We start from the raw sequence: 22,353 nt of genomic DNA, 5'->3' as shown, positions 1-22,353 counted from the left end.
TATGATTTACATATTACAGTTGTGTAAGTAAACTTAACATAGTTGATTTTTGAATAATCACTGCTCCATTAACCACTCCCTCCCTCCACTCCCCTTATTTTTTGCTGTTGTTTATGCCAGGGTGTGGTTGTTTTTTTTTTTTTTGTCATCCTAACATTGCTCTTTCAGGGCATAGCCTCCCTCTGTCTGTTGGCAGTAAAGCTCTGAAGTGCTTAGCTCCCAAACCTGTCTTGTAGTCAGCTCAGCTCGCTCTGTCTGACAGTTTGGGGTATGGAAGTTGCCCTGAAGCTTTGAAGCTGGTTGGCTGTTGCTACTGCAGCAGTGATCATTTGAACATCTACTGTTATGGTAAGGTTACATAGACTACTGTATTTTCTGTAGTTTTGTTTGAACTGCATATCTGTATTACTGATGGGTATAGAATGAGATTCAGGTCTCTAAAATCCATTTGTCTTATATTTAGCTGGAGCTGATGTGTTGTCTTAGAATTCATATAACTGGTTTTATGCCACATATTTATTGCTTGATTTATAGGCTTCTCAGGTCTGGTCAGGTGCAGTAATGTTGGAATTCTGTGAAACAAACTGGACTGAATTTTTTAGTTATGCCTTGGCTAAGTCTAGGGTATCACAATATGGTTTATTATATTCTTTTTATTTAACTATTTTCTTGTACAAATATCTTTGTGCTGTATGAATGTAAAGATGACTTTAAAAGCAGTATGGGACAGACAGGGCTGACCTTTGGTCAACTGATGTCCTAGGCAAAAGGTCTCCACACCACCCGGTGCCCCTATTCTGGTCTACCTACATCATCCAGATTACTGGAAAAGCTCCCCTGCTAGAGCATTCCCCTAGGCGGCTGCCTAGTTGGCCTGTGCCTAAGGCCAGCTATGTGGACAGATATTGTTAGTTGGTAGTGAAAAATAAAAAGTATAGAATAAATGCAGACCAAAAAAAAAATTGTTTCTCTCCAACAAGCATACTGACGCCTTTTAGAATAAAAAGCATTTTATTTCTCGCCACAGAAAATTAGCGAGGTTCAAGCAAGTAGCATTGAATACCCATTACAGTTCATTTTAGTTTAGGTGCAGCTCTTGTGACAAGTAGATTGGCAAATTATCTTGCTGACCATCTTCTTTTCTCTCATTTTCCTTCTGTAGGGTTAGTCTTGACGAGCACATGTTCTGTTGCATGTTAATGTTCCATTCATGGAACAGTCACATTTAATTCTTTCCTGCTTCTACGCTGTGTTGATAACTTCAGGCATTTCTTAGGAAGAACCTGCTACAACAAACTGCTTTTACAGTCTTCCTGCAAACTGACACATCATATGTAGTGTTGAAAAACTTAAATCAAATGGAAAAAGTTAATTTTAAGATAAAAGAACTGCAGACAGCTAAGAGGGGGAGAAGATGACTGTGTTTTATAAATGGACAGTAGATCATGGTAAAGCTGATGTTCTCATCACTTCTGCATCTAGCTACAATTTAAGCCAGAAAACTGTCAGAACCTTGATTTATTTTAATTTGCTGAAGTGTTTTGCTGTCTCACTTTATTTAAATGCTTTCAGTAGCTATCAATTTATTTTATCAGGTTGTACATTTTAATGCTAGTCTCCACTGGCTTAATTTTAAATGATTTACTGCAGTGCCATCATTTTGTTATTTAAAAACTTTACTTCAACAGTGTTATATATGTTTAAGTTGGTAGAACATCATTTGCTTTTATTGTAGAAGATCTTTCTATTATTTATCTATCTGTATATATATATATATATATATATATATATATATATATATATATATATATATATATGGATTCCTATTACAAGAATGAAAGTTCACTACTTCGAACTTGTAATAGGAAGCCTCACTTCTGCAAAAGTTCACTTTAACGAAAGTGAACTTTTGCGTAAGTGCACTTCACCGAAAACGCCGTAGCACAGTGGAGGACATAAAAAACAAGCTATGTCCTCCACTATGGTTCAATAGTCATGGACCTTAGGGTTAGGTCATGGGTTGGGGTAAGGGGATAGTTAGTAAAGCTATCTGCTTACCCTAACCCATGCCATAACGCTAAGGTTCGTGACTATCGCACCATAGTGGAGGACATTGCTATGTCTTTCACTGCGCTGCAGTTGTCACGGACTTTAGGATTAGGGCATGGGTCATGGTAAGGGGATAGCCAATAGGGCTATCCCCTTACTATGACCCGTGCCCTTACCCTGAGGTCCATGAGTACTGCATGGAAGTTCAGTACAACACCCATTTGTTGTACTGAACTTCGCGTAAGTGCACTTTCGATTAAGTGCACTTTTGCTGCAGTGAGCATTCCATGCACTATTTTGAATTAGTGAAAATTCGATCTAGTGTATGGAACCCATATATATATATATATATATATATCAGTTTCATGTCATTTTATTTTAATCTAATGGCTTCTAGTTATTTTATTGTTTTTGTTTTATGTTAAAGGTACATTTGTGAGGTGCCGGCTTGCTGGTTTGGAGGTAGAGGGTTCACTTTTACTACTAGCAACACTGCATCAGCTAGTGGCATGGGCACTGGATAGTCAGCACTGGGAATGAAGATTCAGCAGCTGATACCATCTCTTCTTACCATGGGAGAATGGAGGCAGTACTTGTCACAAATTCACCTATATGGCTGCAGTTTGGAGATGAGTACCAGGCACATGCATATTTTAGAAGGCAGTAGGAACATACTAAATTAGGGCATGCATGCATGGAAACATGCGAGTATGGATCTCCCACTCCACATCTCGTAAATGCACACACACACACACACACACACACACACACACACACACACACACACACACACACACACACACCACACATATACCACACATATACAAGCAGACATATTGGTGCCACTGTATTGCTGCTAACTTTGAGTAGTAGATTAGGAAAAAGTCCTGACACCTATAGTTTAGTGGTCCTGTTTGGTTGCTCTTTGACCCTCACCTCTCCTACCAGCTACCAACTAAAGTTGTGTTACTAAAAGGTTGGTCTTCACAAGAAAGACATCATCCCACATGGGATAGTATAAAATGTCATGCTAGGGTAGTGGAATAAGAGTTATCAGGCACATTGTTTTGGTGTGGCATAGCCAGGACACAGGAGATTAGGGCAAAATAAGAAACGCTGGCATTTGGAGCTGTATAGCCTGTCAAGCCTCTGCTTATTGACTTATTTTCCTCTTGAAATGCAGAAACCCAATCTTGAAGTCAAATAAACCATACAGTTTTCTGGAAGAATTGTGAAAGTAGTTGTATAAAAGCAAGTGAGGGAATATCATTAGCAGTTTCAAAGGATGTTAATATTTTCAATTTTTTTACCGAATCTCCATATTGTAGTAATTATTTTTGATTGATGATAATGTTGTAATGATTTTTTACTCTCTCTCTTCCCCCCTTCAATGAGCAGTCCTGAGGTGTATTCTGAACCTTTCCACAGGCAAATAAAGCTACCTGAGCAGCCCTGACACCCTCTGGCCCACTCTGGCTGGATTTTCACCTACAGTCAAGTACCTCCAGCGTGCATCCCTCCCAAGTGAATACCATCTAAGCAAATAAAGCTACCTGAGCAGCCCTGACGCCCTCTGGCCCACTCTAGCTGGATTTTCACCAACATTCAAGTACTTCCAGCATGCATCCCCCCCAAGTGAATACCATCTAAGCAAATACAGCTACCTGAGCAGCCTTGACGCCCTCTGGCCCACTCTAGCTGGATTTTCACGTACAGTCAAGTACCTCCAGTGTGCATCCCTCCCAAGTGAATGCCATCTAAGTATATACACCTCATCTGTAAAGGATACCTGCTACCATTAATCCTTGAGTAATCCTGTGGTGGCTCCTTCTCATCTGCAGACTGCACCCTGTAGCTATTTCCTCTCTTACACTTGTCTAGCTACCCCTTTTTCTTCCAGGCTCCCTCCAATCTTCTCTACTCCTCTCTAACTTATACCTCCTATTCTGAACTGTTCCTAACCCCTACCAAACCCTCTTTCCCTGTCTGCTACTTTCTATCTTGGTTAACAGTTTTGTCAGTCCTGTACACCCCTCCTAGCTATTCTCACCTGCTGTTGTCAGTACGTCTGCCTCAACTTCGAGTCCTACTGACCTAAACATAGCCCAGTCACCTCTGCTCTTCCTAGAACTCCCTGCCTTTCTGCTCACATCTCTGTCCTTTTCACCAGCTTCTCTGATTGTTTTCTGAGTCCTTCCTTGTGGGTATAATACCCCCTGGTGAACTCCTGCACTCTTCTGCTTGCCCCCACCCTCCTTTGCCTATCCCTATACTTCATCTTACTACTCACCTAATTCCTCACACTCCTGTCTACTGTTTCTTTTACATATTATTTCTTTTTGTGTCTTTCTCTCCTGCTTGCCTCCCTGTCTCCCCCCCCCATAGGGTAATGTAGGCTACCCATACCCCTTTGCATTCTTGTTGGTTACCCATACCCCTTTGCGCACTTTTAAGCCTTGGCGCGGTTTTTCTACCCTGGAGCCATTTTTACCCCCCCCCCCCCTTCAACGAGCAGTCCTGAGGTGTATTCTGAGCCTTTCCACAGGTAGGCCTAACTGTTGTTTTACTACTGCTGCCATTTGCTAAAATAAAGAAGGGTAACTGTGAGGGAACAACAGGCAAACACTAATATGCGATAAAAGATGTTTGTGCTGGTTCTAAATCTGGCAGTGTAGCCTTTCTAAGCCGTTTTTGTGCTTGTTCTGATGTATAATTTACTGCCGGTATTGCTGTAACTGTAAAATATAGTGGGGTCGACTGTTTCACCAGTCTGGCTGTTTTTGTGCATGCTCTACAGAACTAAAAATGAAACGCTATTATGCAGTATAGGGAGCTTGTGTGTGTAGCCTTTCTAGGCCGTTTGTTGTGCTTGCTCTGTTTTGTAATTTAACTGCCGGTATTGCTGCAACTGTAAAACAAGAAGGGTCAACTGTTACACTAGTCTGGCCGGTTTTTTTGTTTGCTCTGCTTTACAAGTTAATTGCTGGCTTTACTGGCACTGTACAAGCTAGATTGGTGGATTGTTACACTGTAGCTCTGTCTCATGGATCTGTTACTGGATTCTAACACACTAAACAGCATTTCACGATGGTTCTCCCCTTTCTCTGTTGTAATGCTTGATACCCACTCAGGAGGATTTCCCACTTTCCGCTCTCTGTTATAGGATCTAATTAGTAATTCAGCAGCCATTTTCCCTTTGGTACTGCTAATTTGTGGCATGTAGACATGGGAACTAGCTAGCAACTGAACAGCGTTCCCTTATCGGTACTTCATTGAATCATCCTAACCACAACTTGTACTGAAGCTTACAAATGATAAAGGCCACCATACTCAGCCTAGTAACTATCAGATAAAGCTCTGAAGACCCCTAGATACCTTTTCTATGCGAACCCTATCTAGTCTTCTGACTGTAGGACTGATTAGCCTGTTTGTAAGCATAGTTACTAGGTCCTTGGTTATCCCTTCCCATGCTTGCTTGAACACACAATTAGAACTCTCTTTGTGATCCCTTCCCTGTGTCTTCTACCACACGCTAGATGTTCTTCATGTTTCACTGTTGCAGTCATTACATTTGGGTAATCTGCTGGCAGGTTGCCCTCAGTCGGCCTGAATAACAAAGTCTTGGGTCCTGCGTCGGTTGCTGTCTCCTCTTCCATGACATCAGGTCGTCAGGGATATAAAACATGCATCCAACGCCATTTAAATCCGTCTTTCTTGCTGCACAGTGCCCGAAGCAGAAGCAGTTCGCAAGTGCCGGTCGGCTGACTCCTGCAATTTTCGTATTCGAGTTTCAGAACCAAAGTCTTCAAACTAAAGCTAAGTACCCCATTGGGGAAACTTTTTCTTGATCCTTACCGATGTCAGTAAAAGTTAATAATTGCATTACTTGTGAGAAGCAAATACCTCATAAGGATTTTCATTTGTATTGTATTCCTTGCCTAGGCTCTGATCACAACGTGCCTTGCTGTCGATTTTGTGCTAAATTTAAGCAACGCAGTATTAAGCGTCGGTATATTTTTGCATCTAAATATTATTAAGCGTCGGTATATTTTTGCATCTAAATATTTTGGTTCAAGATTTCACTACCCTGAAATGTTGTCGGTTAGCAATCCGACTATTGGAGTTCATAAAAAATGCAAGGAAAAAGAGAGAGACCGTCGAGGTCCAAAACCGACGAGGCTTCTCCTAAGCCAGTCGCCGGTTCACCGGTACTCAGTGAGGTGCTTTCACAGCCCCTGATACCCGCTACTTTTGAGTCACAGGCCTCTACCGAGACCCATTCAGAGTCCGGTATGCTGCAAGATTCACAAAGTATTGAACCCGTGGATGTCTCTCCCTTGGATGGGTCTGGAGCCACTGAGAAGGCACTGGCTTCTGAGGGTGTTTTCAGGCCTCAACATTTTTACATTAAACCGACGCCAGCAACAAAATTAAGGTCAAAAACTAGTTCTGTGTCTAAAAAACCAACGCATAAGCCACGTGCTCAGGCCCCTGTGCCTAAAAACAGATTAAAATGAGGATTTAATTACCTTGATCAGGGGTTCCCAACACCCCCCCGCTAAGAGACCTAGGCAAGGCACTGACTATGAATCTTCAGATCAGGTTTCAATTTCTTCTGATTCCACTTCTGATCAGGAATTTTCTATTCCACCCTATGAGGATTCTGATGCAGAAGAATCCATCCCATCTGCATCTCCTCCTGAGGATTACTCTTTTGGAGAGACTTTGCATACTTTAAGGGAATATTTTCACTGGGAGAGTCAGGATTTTACAATACTTAACTGAGATGCTATTATATATCTTATAAGCCTGAAAAACCTATTGGAAGCAGTAGCTCACCTACCTTGCAACCTCCAATCACGAGCAAACTGGAAAACCAGTTAAGCCCCGCTCCGCTCGCCCTCGCTTCGCTCGGGCTCACTTCGCGCCCCACCCTGCCCCCAAATTCCACTCGGCCGTACTATTGCTTAATTTATATCTCTCAAACCACACCCAACTACTCTGCAACCAATCAGCTACAACCAATACCACACCCTCAACCTATCTCATCTCCCTCTACCAACCCATCCTCCTTCCCACTACTCCCACACCATTACCAAATCTCCTCCTAACAACTATGTCCACCTCCACAAATATATTACTATCCATTCTACCAGCCCTACTAATTATCCCATATCTACTCTCCTCCTATGAGAACACAGAACGTCTTGGCTTTCACTAGCCTAGATTCCGAACCTCAACCCCTTCACTTCTACAAAATATCCCCCAACCTGTCCCTTCCCTGAATCTCAATGCATCTGCCTCACCTAACTTTGTCCCTATCAGACCTAAGTACATCCACAACAAACCTAGGTACTATCATCGTACACTGCTCCGAGTCTGGAAACTTATAGTTAGGATAAAAAAATAACTTCACCAAGGATGGTGATATCCACCCAAACCCTGGTCCAAACACTTCAACTGCACCCATTCTTTCAGATAAAACCCTAACCAATATAGGCCCATCACACAGACCCCAAGACTCCTTGCTGGCCTGCCACCTAAACATCAGCAGTATAAATAACAAAATCCAGCACCTACATGCTCTCCTGACAGTATATTCACCTGAGATACTCTGCCTCACAGAAACATGGCTAAAACCTGCCACCAAGGACAGTGAAGTCCTGCCACCTGGGTACAACATGCATAGACTTGATCGTACCCATAAAAAGGGTGGTGGGGTAGCAATACTCTATAAATCCACCATATCTGTCACCATAGCCTCCTTGCAACCCCCCCCCTATTCAATAACGCTGAAATCATCATCACAAAGCTACATATTAATAAACAAAAAAGCATAAACATTGTCTGTGTCTACATTCCCCCAGGGAAGAACATTGACACCCTTGAGGGGTTCCTAACCTGGCTCAACAACAACCAGCCACAGGAAACTATAATCCTCGGAGACTTCAACACTGTCTGGTCAGCCTGTTCCACTCAATCCCCAAAGACCCATATTAACCTCCATGGATTTACCCAAACCATAACCTCACCCACTAGGCTAAGTAAATCACATAACAAAGCTAGTCCTCTAGATTGGATACTCATTAACAACTCCCCCCATCTCTACTCAACAGGCACATTACCAGACGATCTAAGTGACCATTGCCTCACATATATACTCAGACACAAGATTAATTACTGTCAACAACCCACATACAGAACTATAAGAAGCAACAAAAGCTTTGATCCTCTAAATTTTAACAGTGAACTAAAGGCATGCAACTGGTCTGCCCTAAAATGGCTCCCACTAGATGAGGCAGTCTCTTACTTCAATGACAAATTCCTCACTATCCTTAACCTTCATGCCCCTAGTCGGACTAGTAGAACCAAGGTCAACACTGCACCTTGGCTCACCAAAGAAACTAGGGACAAAATTACATTAAGAAATAAAGCATAGGCCACCTACTGGACAACTAAAACCCAACCTGGCCAACTCCTATTTAGGCAACTAAGAAATTAGGCAAAAAGATCCATAACAGTAGATAAAAAGAACTACTACCACCACCACCTACAAGTACACAAAACTAAACCTCAGAAATTCTGGACAGGAATAGACTCCTCCACCCAGGACAAACCACCACCCCAAACCCATCTGGCACCAATCAAAAAACTCCAGAAGACACGGCAAGCTCCTTTAACTTCTTCTTCACTGAAACCATCCAAACTTTAGCTAACCAACTCACACCCACAGGACTTAATCCTAACAAAACAAAGTCCAACACAATAGCCCCCTTCAAACTCCAACCTGTCTTCACCAAACTCATTAAGACCCTACTTAGTAAACTAAGACCCACCACCCTGGCAGCAGACCTCCTCTCAGCTGGCTACTTACAACAGGCTGCAGAGGCAATCGCATACTCTATCTCTGTCCTTATCAACCGAACCATATCAGAAGCCGTTATCCCCAACATATGGAAAATCTCACATATCATACCACTACAAAAGGGGGGCAGTTCGACTGAACTGTCCAACTACAGGCCCATAGCTATTCTGTCTCCACTAGCTAAGATCATGGAGAAGTGCGTTCATATTCAACTCATGAAATATCTCACAGAGAACAAACTACTGTCCAATTCGCAACATGGCTTTAGGCCCAATCACAGCACCACAACAGCTCTCCTCTCCTTCTCTGACACCATCAACCACAATCATAATAATAACAATCTGTCCTTTGCCCTCTTCTTAGACCTATCCAAGGCCTTCGACATGGTGGATCACAAAATGCTAATGAACAGTTTGGAAGCCCAAAACTTAAACAAGCCCTCCAATGGTTTGAGTCCTACCTACAAGACAGGACAGGCAGTACTGTGGAAGGGTAATCTCTCCTCTCACCTCCCCATCAGACTTGGAGTCCCCCAGGGATCAATACTAGGTCTCCTTCTTTTTTTCCATCTTTATAAATGAACTTGGTGCAGTCATTCCAGAGGCTACCTGCATTCAGTATGCAGATGACTCAACCTTGATCTGCTCTGCCTCCTCCCCTACAAAACTTACCACAATAACCCAAAACACCTTCAACAAGGTTGAAAATTGGCTATTAAACCAACGATTAATACTAAATCCCAACAAAACTAAATTACTTCTCTTCACCCCAACAAATAGAACCAAATCACCATCATTCAACATAACAGCTAATAATGGCACCATCATCTCCCCAGTAACCCAAACTAAACTGTTGGGTGTCATGATCGACGACAACCTTAGGTTTGATGTACACATCAATCAAACCATAAAAACTATCAATAAGAAACTTGGCAGCCTCTATAGGATCAGATCATTCCTAACCCCGCAAGCAAGAACTGCTATTGCCCGCTCCCATCTTCTATCAACCCTTCTCTATGCCTACCCTCTCTTCTCCCACATGAGTAAAACTGATCTCAAAAAATTGTCAACATGCTACAACCACATTGCTAGATTTGCAACTGGCACACCCTACCGGACCCACCACTGTCTGAACCTGAATCTCCTGGGCTGGCTGGAACTACACCAACTCCTCCAGCTCAACCAGCTCGTAGTTGCCCATAAAATACTCCATGACCCAGACACTACTCCAGCCCTCAGAAACATAATCCGTCCTTATAGTAACAATCGAACACTCCGCTCATCCACCAAACTTCTAGTACTTATGACCAAATCATACCACGCTGCAGGTGACTCCCTCTTCGCCAACTTTGTCGATAAAAACTGGAACTCACTACCAGATGACATTACCCAAGAATCTTCTCCAACGTTATTTAAACACAAACTTAAAAAACACCTTAAGTTACATTGGTTATGTCCCTGTACCAACCCTGACTAGTACCCCTTACACCCCCTCCACCTCACTTTAACTTCAAACAAATTACCCTAACAGTCCATCCAAACAAATTGATCAATCATATTAACTAATCTAGGTATTATTGCCTTAATAAAATATCCTAAACCCTAGGTAATAAGGTAACAGTTACCTACTACCACAACTTAAAGTATGTCTCATGCCTCATGGATGGATGGATTCTGCTATGCCTGTAATCAGCTTGTATGTTCTGTAACTGAAATTATTGTACTATCTATTTTTCTTTCTGTATTCACTTACTTAATGCTATCTACCAAAAATTTGTAAATTGTTATGTGTCTGGAGATTTTCTCCCCGGGACTCCGCTGAAAATGGATATGTATCCAGTCGGACCATCCCGGTCAACAAATGTAAAATAAATAAATAAAATGCTTGACAAGGGCCTATTGTTTCTTCAATAAAAATCCATGCCTCTGCCATCTCGGCTCATTACAACACAGAGCCTCCCCTTTTTTCTCATCCATTGCTTAAACAGTATCTCTGAGGGTCCAAAAACTTAAGACCCCCCCCCAGGAGAGAATCAACTCCTGCATGGGACCTCAATTTTGTGCTGGAAAAACTCACCCTGCCTCCTTTTGAACAAGCAGCTACTGCGAATATAAAATTTCTATCTTGGAAGACAGCTTTTCTTTTGGCAGTCACTTCAGCAAGAAGGGTTTCAGAACTACAGGCTCTCATGGCAGTGGAGCCTTTCATCATATTTTACCCGGACAGGGTGGCCTTCAGGACCAATCCTTCTTTTATGCCTAAGGTGGTATCCATTGTTGCTCTTAACCAGGCCATTCACCTGCCAACATTTTTCCCAAATCCGCAGAACAAGGGGGAGCGGATTCTGCATTCATTGGATGTACACAGACAACTAGGATTCTACTTAAACAGGACAAAATCTCTAAGAAAGTCTGAGCAACTGCTGGTAGCATTTGCTGCAGGATCAGAGGGGAAGGCTTTATCAAAGCAGACTATTTCCAAGTGGATAAGCCACTGCATTCGTTTCTGCTATTTGCACAATGGTAAACCTGTGCCCAAAGGAATCAGATCCCATTCCACCAGGTGTGCCTTTACTTCAGCAGCTTTTCTTAGAGGGGTCCCAACCAGAGACATTCTAGAAGCTGTTACTTGGAGCTCTGTTCATACGTTCACAAAGCATTATAATTTACCTCTCTTCTCTAAATCCAGGGCAGGCTTTACCACTGCAGTCCTGCAGGGCCTTATAGCTGCTCCTAATGCTGTTTACTTCCATCCTCCCATCCATAGCTTTGGGATTCTACCCAAATGTAATGACTGCAACAGTGAAACATGAAGAACATAGTACAGTTGTGTACACTTACCATAAATGTAGATGTTCGATTTATTCACTGTTGCAGTCCGGGTTACCCACCTGCCATCCCCCATTCTATACCTTTTCTTTCCTTCACTGTACTCAAAAAGCCTTTGTGGTGTATTTGCTTTTAGTTGAAGGTAAATTTTATGTTTCTAAGGTGCATTTATATATCTACTGTTTATATGTATATATATATATATATATATATATATATATATATATATATATATATATATATATATATTTGCTCCCCATTTGGGGAGCACCTTGACATCTGGGACAAGAAAAACTGATTAAAATGGCATCGGCTGCATGTTTTATACCCCTGATGACCTGACGTCATGGAAGAGGAGACAGCAACTGACGCAGGACCCAAGACTTTGTTGTTCAGGCTGACTGAGGGCAACCTGCCAGCAGATTACCCAAATGTAATGACTGCAACAGTGAATACACTCGAAGTTCTACATTTATGGTAAGTGTACACAACTGTACTTTCTCCTGTCCTTAACCTTAATCCCAGTACTCCTCAGCCAATAGCCCACCCTTTTGTAGCTTGCGGCCTCTGCTTTAGACAGTATTCCTTGTTCTGTTTCTAATCCTGCTACCCTACCTCTGCTGGCGACTACTGTAACCAGACCTCAGCTAGCAATCACTGTTTAAATTATGTTTTCTACCTCAGCTAGAACCACTGTTTTTTAAAATATTATGCTCTTCCTGTTCTTGGTCCCATCCTGCCATCCTGCCTCTGCTGTCAACTACCTTAACTAGACCACAGATAGCGACCACTGTTTTTAGAGGTTTCTCTATATATTTATTGATATCCTGTTTTATGCATTCTACTCTAAATGAATGCCTACTTTGCTTTGTTGCTGACTTCATCTGTTGATTGTGGCCCTGCTTAAGTGACCTGCACTGAATGCTCATTTGAATTGTTTATTATAGTTAATGTCTGTAAGCCTGTTTTAGTATGATTGGCACTCTGTTTTAAATTGAACTGCTGATTCTATTCATTACATATGTTGTATCTCTGTCTTTATCATCTCCTGTTTGCCAATATATTGTTATATGGCATTATTCCACTGTATTGTCATACTTTTTATCTACACTGCTGTATCTTTTACTACTACTCCTTTACCCACCCACTCATATCTCAATCACCCTATTTATCCTGCACTCAGTTTAAACCCACACTCACCCCCCATTTCTCAAATAAGTGAACTTTTCCTTTTTTTCTGTTTGTTTTATCCCTAAACACTCCCACACTTCACCTCCCCTCCACTCCTGTCACTATACTGACTCAAACCCTGTTTTTTTTTTTTATCCCTAAATACTCGCACACTTCACTTCCCCTTTACTTCTCACGCTATACTGACTCAAACCCTCTTTACTTCTCCCCTCTACCCCTTATAACTCACTTTATATTTTTTTTTCAAGCAAATAAAGCTAGCTGAGCAGCCCTGACACCCTCTGGCCCACTCTAGCTGGATTTTCACCTACAGTCAAGTACCTCCAGCATGCATCCCTCCCAAGTGAATACCATCTAAGTATATACACCTCATCTGTAAAGGATACCTGCTACCATTAATCCTTGAGTACTCCTGTGGTGGCTCCTTCTCATCTGCAGACCGTACCCTGTAGCTGTTTCCTCTCTTACACTTGTCTAGCTACCCCTTTTTCTTCCAGGCTCCCTCCAATTTACTCTACTCCTCTCTAGCTTATACCTCCTATTCTGAACTGCTCCTACCCCCTACCAAACCCTCTTTCCCTGTCTGCTACTCTCTATCTAGGTTAACAGTTTTGTCAGTCCTGTACACCCCTCCTAGCTATTCTCTCCTGCTGTTGTCAGTACTTCTGCCTCAACTTCTAGAGTCCTATTGACCTAAACACAGCCCAGCCACCTCTGCTCTTCCTAGAACTCCCTGCCTTTTCTGCTCACATGTCTGTCCTTTTCACCAGCTTCTCTGATTGTTTTCTGAGTCCTTCCTTGTGGGTGTAGCCCCACTCCATTCGCCCTCGCTACACTCGGGCTCACTTCGCGCCCCTACCCTGCCCCCATGAACACCCACCTCCATTATGATTACCTCTATACCTAACTATCCCTCCCCTTCCTGTCCTACTATCCACTACAGTTCCACTTCCTGCCATTCACCACTCCCACCTTACCAATCTGTCAGTCTTATTAATATCAATCTTATTAATATCACTTCCATCTCACCAAGCTGTCAATCTTATTAACATCACTTCATACACACCACCTATTCTCCCAACCCAACCATTTTCTACTCCAACGTGCTATATCTACTCTTGTCTTCTACACTGCTTCTTATTCTCTCTAACACCACATCTTACCACTCTAACCTATATGACCCACTCCAATGCACCCCAACTTCTCACTCATACAACATACCTCCAATTACTTCTTTTACTATCTCCCCAGATCTCTTCACTACCTCTACCTCAAGTCTATTCAAACCACCCTTTTTTACAGGTCATTAACCTTCCCCTAAAGCTAAATCAAAGCTACACAAACTCTATCATTTACTACACTCTCTCCTCTCTCTAAACAACTACTCTGCTCTGATGATGTTCATCCCAACCCTGGCCCCAATTCAACTCACCCCACCTGTACTCTGCCCACAACCACCTTCACATCTACCCCTGCACTGCCCTCATCTTACACCTCATACAATCATCAGTCTCAGTCACAACAATCATTCCCAGCTAAAGACTTAACCATTTACTCTCTGAATATTCAAAGCCTAACAAATAAGGTTACTGAGCTGCACTCATGGATTGCTCTCAATACCCCAAACATTCTTTCCCTATCAGACACCTATACACATATCTCAGACAGTGAAATACTCCCACCTGGCTATAACATCTTCGGATCTGACAGTCCTGTAAAAAAGGGGGGTGGTGTAGCTATCCTTACTCTAACAATCTTAACATCTCACCATACCCCCTCCTCTGTTCCTGACTTCCTCCCAGCTGAACTCATCATCCTTAACTGCCATCTGAATCCACACAAAAAACTTGCTATAGCTTCCATCTATCTACCTCCTGGCAACAATCTGCCCATTCTAGAAAACATCCTATCCTGTTTCTCCCACAATATACCATACGAGACACTTATACTTGGCGATGTCAACATAGACTGGTGCAAACTCTCTAATGACTCTCCCCAACTCGGCATCTTCCTTCATGGATTCCACCAACTTAAATCATCACCCACTCGCTTTAATAACAATTCTACTTCCAGCTCCATAATAGACTGGATCCTTACCAATACCCCCCACCACTACTACAATCCCACCACCTTACCTGATTCCCTTAGTGACCATCTGCCTACCTCCATCCTTAGACACTATTACCGTACTCCCAAATCCCACCTTATCAAGGACTGTCGTAAATTATCCACTTTCAATTCTTATCACTTCAGCTCTATTCTTTACAACACAGATTGGTCCATACTTAAACAGCTCCCCCTAAATGACACTGTCAGCACTTTCAGTAGCATTTTTTGAGTACTCTAGACTCCCTAACTCCATCTAGAAAGATCAGAGTAAAATCAAATCATGCCCCCTGGCTCTCCAAAGAGACTAAGCCCCTCATGAAACAAAAAGACAGCACGTCGAAAGCCTGGATTAAATCTAAACAACCACCACTTCTTCTCAAATATAGACAACTGAGGAACCATGTAAAAAAACTTACCACTAATGACAAAAAGTCATACTACAGTTCCACCCAGCTTAATAACAAATCCAATCCCCGGAAATTTTGGTCAACTCTCAACAACATTCTGTATCCTGGAAGTCCCTCTAATCCCTCCCCATACCCAAACCCTTCCCCTCAAGAAACTGCCACCTTCTTAAACAAATACTAACTCAACTTTGTTTTCCTTTCAGTCTGTTCCCACTACTTATATCAAATCCCTACTGCTCAAACTAAAACCATGCTCTCCTTCCACTGACAGATTACCTCCTACATTCCTCAAACTTGCTGCTGACTCTGTTGCCTATCCTATATCTATACTAATAAACAGATCTATTCTTGAATCAACCGTCCATACCCTCTGGAAATCTTTCTTTACTATCCCTCTTCATAAAGTTGGAAACTCCACAGAACCTTCAAACTACCGACCCATTGCCATTCTGTTCCCCCTCTCTAAGATACTAGAAAAATGTATCCACTCTCAGCTTCTCAATCACCTCCTTAGCCACCACTTGCTTACCCCTACCCAGGACGGATTTCGTCCCCACCATAGCACCACCACTGCTGTCCTCTCCTTCACACACACCATTGCTGAGACCCTAGACAACAATAAACTCATTTCCTGTCTCTTCCTAGATCTCTCCAAAGCTTTCGATACTGTCTCTCATCCTTTACTGTTATCCAAACTTGCTAGCCTACAACTATCCCCCTCCTCATTTGCTTGGTTTAATATTTACCTGTCTGCCAGAGAACAATCTGTCAAATGGCTCTCAGCCTCCTCCCGCTTTCTTCCCATCTCTACTGGTGTTCCTCAAGGCTCTATCTTAGGACCCCTTTTGTTTAACATCTTTACCAATGATCTTTTCACCTCTTGTAAAGAATCGTCACTCATTCAATATGCTGACAACGCCACACTTATCTCCATCTCTGATAACATTTCCAAACTACACTCCCTAACCCAACAAGCCCTACTATCCACTGAACAATGGCTTTCTCACAACCTACTGATCCTAAATCCCAGAAAGACTAAACTCCTACTTTTCCTTCCTCATTCTCATTCTCACGATAAAACCTCCTTTGTTATTACATTTTCTAATAATAAAACTATCCAACTCGATAACCACACAAAACTCCTAGGGGGTCATCATCGATGATGAACTAAAGTTTAACCTACACATACACCAATATATAAAAAGAACACACCAGAAATTAGGCCTACTTTATCGAAACAAAAAATTCCTGACTCCTGATGCTAGACTTACCCTGGGACAAGCCCTCTGCCCCAGTACTTACCAACATTCAGGCCACCACTCTTAACAAACTTCAGCAAACGTACCGTAAAATAGCCAGATTCATTACTAACTCCCCATACAACCCACAACAATGCATTGCTTTCAACTATCTCCAATGGCTTGAACTCCCCCAACTACTGCTACTTTATCAATTTCACATGCTTCACTCTATCCTTTATAAACCCTCCTTCTGTCCATCTCTCTCCTCCTTAGTCTCTATCTACACTCCATCCCGAACCCTCTGCCTTCTAATCAACAACTACTTAACATTTACCAGCCCACAAAGTCTGTTGGCAAACTACTCTATAAACACTCAGTCGCACATGCCTGGAATAGACTTCCCCTTGACTTACGTTCAATTTCACATACCTCCCACTTCAAAAATGAACTAAAAACATATTTTCTCAATTCCAGGACCTGCCCTTGCAATAACCCCACTTAGCCCCCCCCCCCACTTGCCGTTACTGAGATTCCTACTTAGTCCCTCTATACACCTCACATAAGGTATTTGCATAACTACTTAGTCCCCCTATACACCTCACATAAGGTATGTGAATAACTCCACAGATATAGCAGTAATATATAGATACTTTGTTTTACTCTCAGCCTATTGCATTATCTCACAATAAAACTTTGTTTCATATTTTTCATTTTTTCTCCTTCTCCATACTTGGCACTTTAACTTGTTTGTATGTACTCAACAAATGTAAGACTCTAGCTCTGTATTTATTGCCTCTCACCTCAATATTTTTGTGTAGTATTATACTTTGTAATAGAAATGTATTTAAGTGTAAAATTGCTTCTTACCTCAATACTTTTGTGTAATATTATACTTTGTATTAGAAATGTATCATTGGAGCTTTTCTTCTCGGGTCTCCACTGAAAATGGGCCACAAGCCCAGTTGTACTAACCTGGTTAACAAATGTCAGTAAATAAATGAATAAAATATTATGTTGAACTGTCTGTCCGTCTGTCTTTTGTTACATTATAGGCTAACTCTTGTGTCTTTCTTTTGTACTAATGTATGTTTCTGATAAACCTTGAGTGTATCACAGGCAACCCATGTTTGAATAGCTTTAGTTCTGCTATGTGCAAGTTGTGCTGTGACCTCAAGAGAACTCAGCATGTACGGGCACACCTACCCTTAGAGTGAAGCTATAATGGAGTTCAGAAGAGTGATGCAGGAGAAGGGGGGGGTACTCCAACAGGAAGAGGGTAGTTGTTCCGACAGGACCAGTGAAGCAGGCTCTCACAACCTGTCACCTGACTTCTCACCTCGCCTGAGAATCCTCCGCTTCTTGGACCATGGATTGAATGGGATGATAGGGTGCAGCTAGAGAGCCAGCCACAGGGCTCTGTCCTGTGGGGAGTGGGAGGAGAGATAAAAAAAAGTGTGCTTCTGTTAATTTCTAGCTTCATTTAGAATAAGTATCTTCTTCTTCTTTCTTTCGGCTTTTCCCGGTTAGGGGTCGCCACAGCAGAACTCCGGTCCGCTAATGATTGGCAGTAGAGTTTTACGGTGGTAAAAATTCTATACTGAATGCATTAGTTCTTTGCCAAGGGTTTGTTAATTATATTCATAGGATATTCATTTATAGAGGTTTAAATCTTACTCTTAAGTGATCTTTTATGAATTAAACTGATAATTCTTTGTTTGATTTAAGATGTGTTTAATTTGCAGAGTGTCAATCAACTTGCAATGGAGACCAGAAGAGTAATGAAAGGCAACCACTCAAGAAAAACAGCCTCATTTGTCAGGGTAGGTGTTATTCAGTGATTTGGGACTGTGGTGGTGTTTTCTGGAAACTTGTTCTATTGTAGCACAATTCTCAAAATATACTATATTTGTAGTTGTGTAGGTATTGAAAAGGTATTAGAATTTTTCACAATGCATGAATCTATAACACTGTCATACAGCAGGATTTTACTTTGCTGAACTGTCCTTTGCACCAGATATAGTGACCTTTGGCGAAGACTTCCTTACAACATTTACTAATTGTCTAGCTCTCCTCTGAGACACCCTGATGCCATTAATATGAGAATGCCTTTAGGGAGAGCCAGTTTCTCTTTTCCTCATTTCTTCCCTTTTTCTATCAGAATAAGAATTTGCTGTTGGTGATATTTTATTTTATAGTTAAACACAGCATTCTAAAATTGTGTTGTGTGCTGAATATAAGCTAAGTGAAAAAGTCTTCAAATCTGTTATTTCAGTTTTGTTCAAGGAGTCAAAAATGGCCCGACAGGACAATCAGAATCTCTTTGTCCTGTCTGGGAAGAGACCCCTAAAGTACAGCTTTGAATTTATTGCACATGTTTTATCAAAACAGTCTTCTTGTACTGTTAAAAAGCCTTCAATAACTGCTTTTCGGAAAACAGCTGTTCATAAATGCATCACTTCTCCTCACTTTTTTGTTTAACACCTGTATTAAGTTATCACTTTTTAAGAAAGAGACACACATATATAAATAATAAAGAAAACTGTATTCATTTTTTCCAGTTACACACATTATGTATTACATAACTTTTTGTCTTTATAACAACTTTCTTTCAGTTCAGCATCTCATAAAGTGCTCAATTCCTACCTTCTTTTAAACCTCACTCCTCCTCCTGAACATTATTATTCATGTATTGTTCCCACAAATTCTTTCCTTGTAATTTGCTCTTTCTCTTTTCTAAAGATCCCATTAACATGTTTTTAATCTGTTTTGCAATATTCAGTTCTTCAAATACAGTTGGTTTAGATTTTAATTTCCATTTTCTACTAATTGCGTTTTTGGCAGCCAACGTAATTAAACTTAATAAGGCCTTACTATGCCTAGGCCATTCAGATCCTGTATCCCAGCTCAGAAGACTCATTTCCTTAGTTAAAGCGATTTGCTCCTCCAATATTTCTGACAATGTACACTGTAGGAAATCTTTAAAATTTACCAATTTATTTTACTCCCCTCCAAAAAAAATCATCTTCCCGGTTACTTCTTTCTTTCCTATCACACCTCCAACATTTGCTATCTACCTACGTAAAAATTCCTTGAAGTCTGTTTTGGGTATAAAAATATACATGTAGATACTTCCTAGCAAAAATCCTTAACCACCTGAACTTAGTTGCATTCCTGGGAGACATACACATGTCCTCCAATTGTTCCCCCTATAAAAATTGCTTTTCCAGTCTCTCTAATATTTTTTAACCTCCTCTGATTAATTCTTATGGTTATCATGTAATATTTTATATACTGTATTAATTATTCCTTTTTTAGTGGCAGCTTCTGATATTCATCATAGTGATCACTGCTGCAGTAGCCTTAGCTATGTGGAATATAACCTGCCAAGAATATAACACCAGGCAGCTTCCAAAGCTTTAGGTCACCTTCCACATTCTCAAACCATTAGGCAGCTCAAGCTGAGCTGACCTAAAAATACAGTTTTGAACTCCAAGCCCTTCAGAGCTTTCCTGATGCCAAAGAAACCCTGCTCTGCTGGCTTTTGAGGATCAATGGCTGGCTTGTACTATTCCATTGCTGGGTAGACAAGTTCCCGGTGAGAAAAAAATCTTCCACATTTAAAAATTTATTGTTTAAATGTGCTTTCCATGTTGGGAAAGTTGTGTTTTAACAAATTATCTTTAGTCTAAAATGTACTTAATTGGTTGCCCATTTTGTCCTGCCAGTTTAAAAGTTGTTAAAAACAGTTTAAAACTATTTTTTTCCTCAGGGAAAAATGTGATTATTTAGCTAAACTGCTTTTTTCAGATAGCAAGTATATTAAAGGGTATAAAAGTGCTTTTTACTCTGTTTCTGTTTGGAAAAAAAATGACTTTTTACAGCTATAAATTTTTACTGGCTTGTGCTTCTTGTTTTCCTTTGGAAAGAGGCACCATTTTCAGCTTGACCATGGCTCAAACTATCCGGTCCTAAGTTGGTTCTTCTTTTAGCCACAGAAAGAACAAGTTAAACAGCCTTTGCCAACACAGCAGGCTAGAAGTTTGCCTCAGCTGTAGGTTTGGTGACTTTGCTGTGGCCAAAGCTGGTTCCTCAGACTACTCATCTTTTGCCTCAGATCCCTCTGGTGTAGTATGTATAGCCAGTATGGACAGAGGCTAGCCATGTCCTCTGCAGCTGTTGAAGTCCATCTCAATGGACAAGGAAAACACATTTTTCTCGGTCCTGGGAGAAGGAGCAGGGAAGTCTTACCTGTTTAGTCAGAATATTGTTCCCATCCCTGGGGAAACTGTTGCTGCCATTAACCCTGTTATCCCCATTTTTCTGTCAAAAAGAAACCAAAAACTAAGCAATAGCTGCCCGATCAAATTTCTGTGGGCAAGAGTAGCTTATTAGGTCTGACTCAGGATCTAATTCAGGATAATGATCCTTCTTCTAAGGTGGTTTCTTGTAAAAGAAAAAACTGTGCCTCTTTTCCTGAAATTATTCAGGAGCCTGAATCTGGATAGGAAGGTAAAAGGGTAGGTGAAGGTTTTCGCTTCAGATTTCTGATTCAGATTCTGAGAAGAGCATGTCATCGGATTCTCACTTTGAAGGTTTTTATTTCTCTGAGATGCTTTCCAAAATATGCCAGTGTCCCTGCTGTGCTGTCAGCATTGGAGGATATGTGTGTCTGGGTTACTGCCTACAATTTATTTATTGCTTACTTTTGTTTACTGGGAAAGTCCATCTGGGCATAAGTCCCATTTTCATTGGAGAGCTGGGGAGAAATGCTTCATTTTACAGAATGAGTAGAATGCATTTATATAAGATTTACATATTAAATGTACATGCATGCATAAACTAGTCATAGTTTGACAGTTAATCAAAAATAGCAAATGTACATGCATAGAATGGTAAGTAACCACACAAAGAATTATAATGATATGACAGTTAATGAAAACATGATGGTTAAATGCAGAATGCAGTAAAATAGCAGCTAATATCATGTTTATAAGAGTTTAGATACTTTCAAATGGAATTGTCTGAAAATAGATATATTGAGTAGGAGACAGTGAAGTAATTATAGGATGAAGATGTTTACAAATAATGAGGGGACATTTAGGAGGTCCAGGTAAAAGGGAGATAGAGATAGTAGTGGAGAAGGGTAGATGATAGATAGAGATTGTAGAATAGTAGCTTTGTGGCCAGTTACATAAAAGAACATCACATGTACAGAATTTGTAAATGAGTAGGTAGGACTTTAGTTGAGTTTTAAATGATTTTAAGGAGTGTTCTTGTCATATTGCAACAGGGATGGAGTTCCAGGATTTAGCAAGGTGATGGGAAAGGAGTGATTTGCCAGCAGAATTGTTGGGTTTGATGCATGCAATAAGTAGTTGCCCAATGAATATAGTGGCTAGGAAGGGTTATATATTTGTATAAAGTTAGAAATGGATGGACAGTTGTTAGGTTTCTACATGATGGTATGGACTTGTGGAAGTTGAGTAGGTTAGATAATGTGTGAATTCCAATCATTGTAATTCCCCTTAAGGCAGCACAGTGATGGGTTCTGTTTGGAAGGCTGGCAGCGATTCATGCTGTTTTGTAGAAACGTTGTTCAAGATTGTTTTAGCAAGGTCACTTAGATGTTGTTAAGGACAGGAGCAGAATATGTTACAGTAGGC

At 41.1% G+C, this 22,353-nt stretch overlaps 1 protein-coding gene across 1 annotated transcript in view; it reads left to right on the top strand.

The window, feature by feature from the left end:
- VPS35L (VPS35 endosomal protein sorting factor like) overlaps positions 1-22,353 on the top strand; it is a gene marked incomplete in the record, with an annotated part of 3,288,436 nt that overhangs the window by 1,810,974 nt on the left and 1,455,109 nt on the right. The window contains 1 exon segment of the mRNA XM_044089753.1: positions 18,433-18,510. Coding sequence (XP_043945688.1) covers positions 18,433-18,510 — 78 coding nt within the window.

Source organism: Protopterus annectens, chromosome 12.part0 (genome assembly GCF_019279795.1).
Source record: "Protopterus annectens isolate FY-2018-M chromosome 12.part0, PAN1.0, whole genome shotgun sequence".
NCBI classification, from domain to species: domain Eukaryota; kingdom Metazoa; phylum Chordata; order Ceratodontiformes; family Protopteridae; genus Protopterus; species Protopterus annectens.
This window is presented reverse-complemented; position numbering and strand designations above follow the sequence as displayed.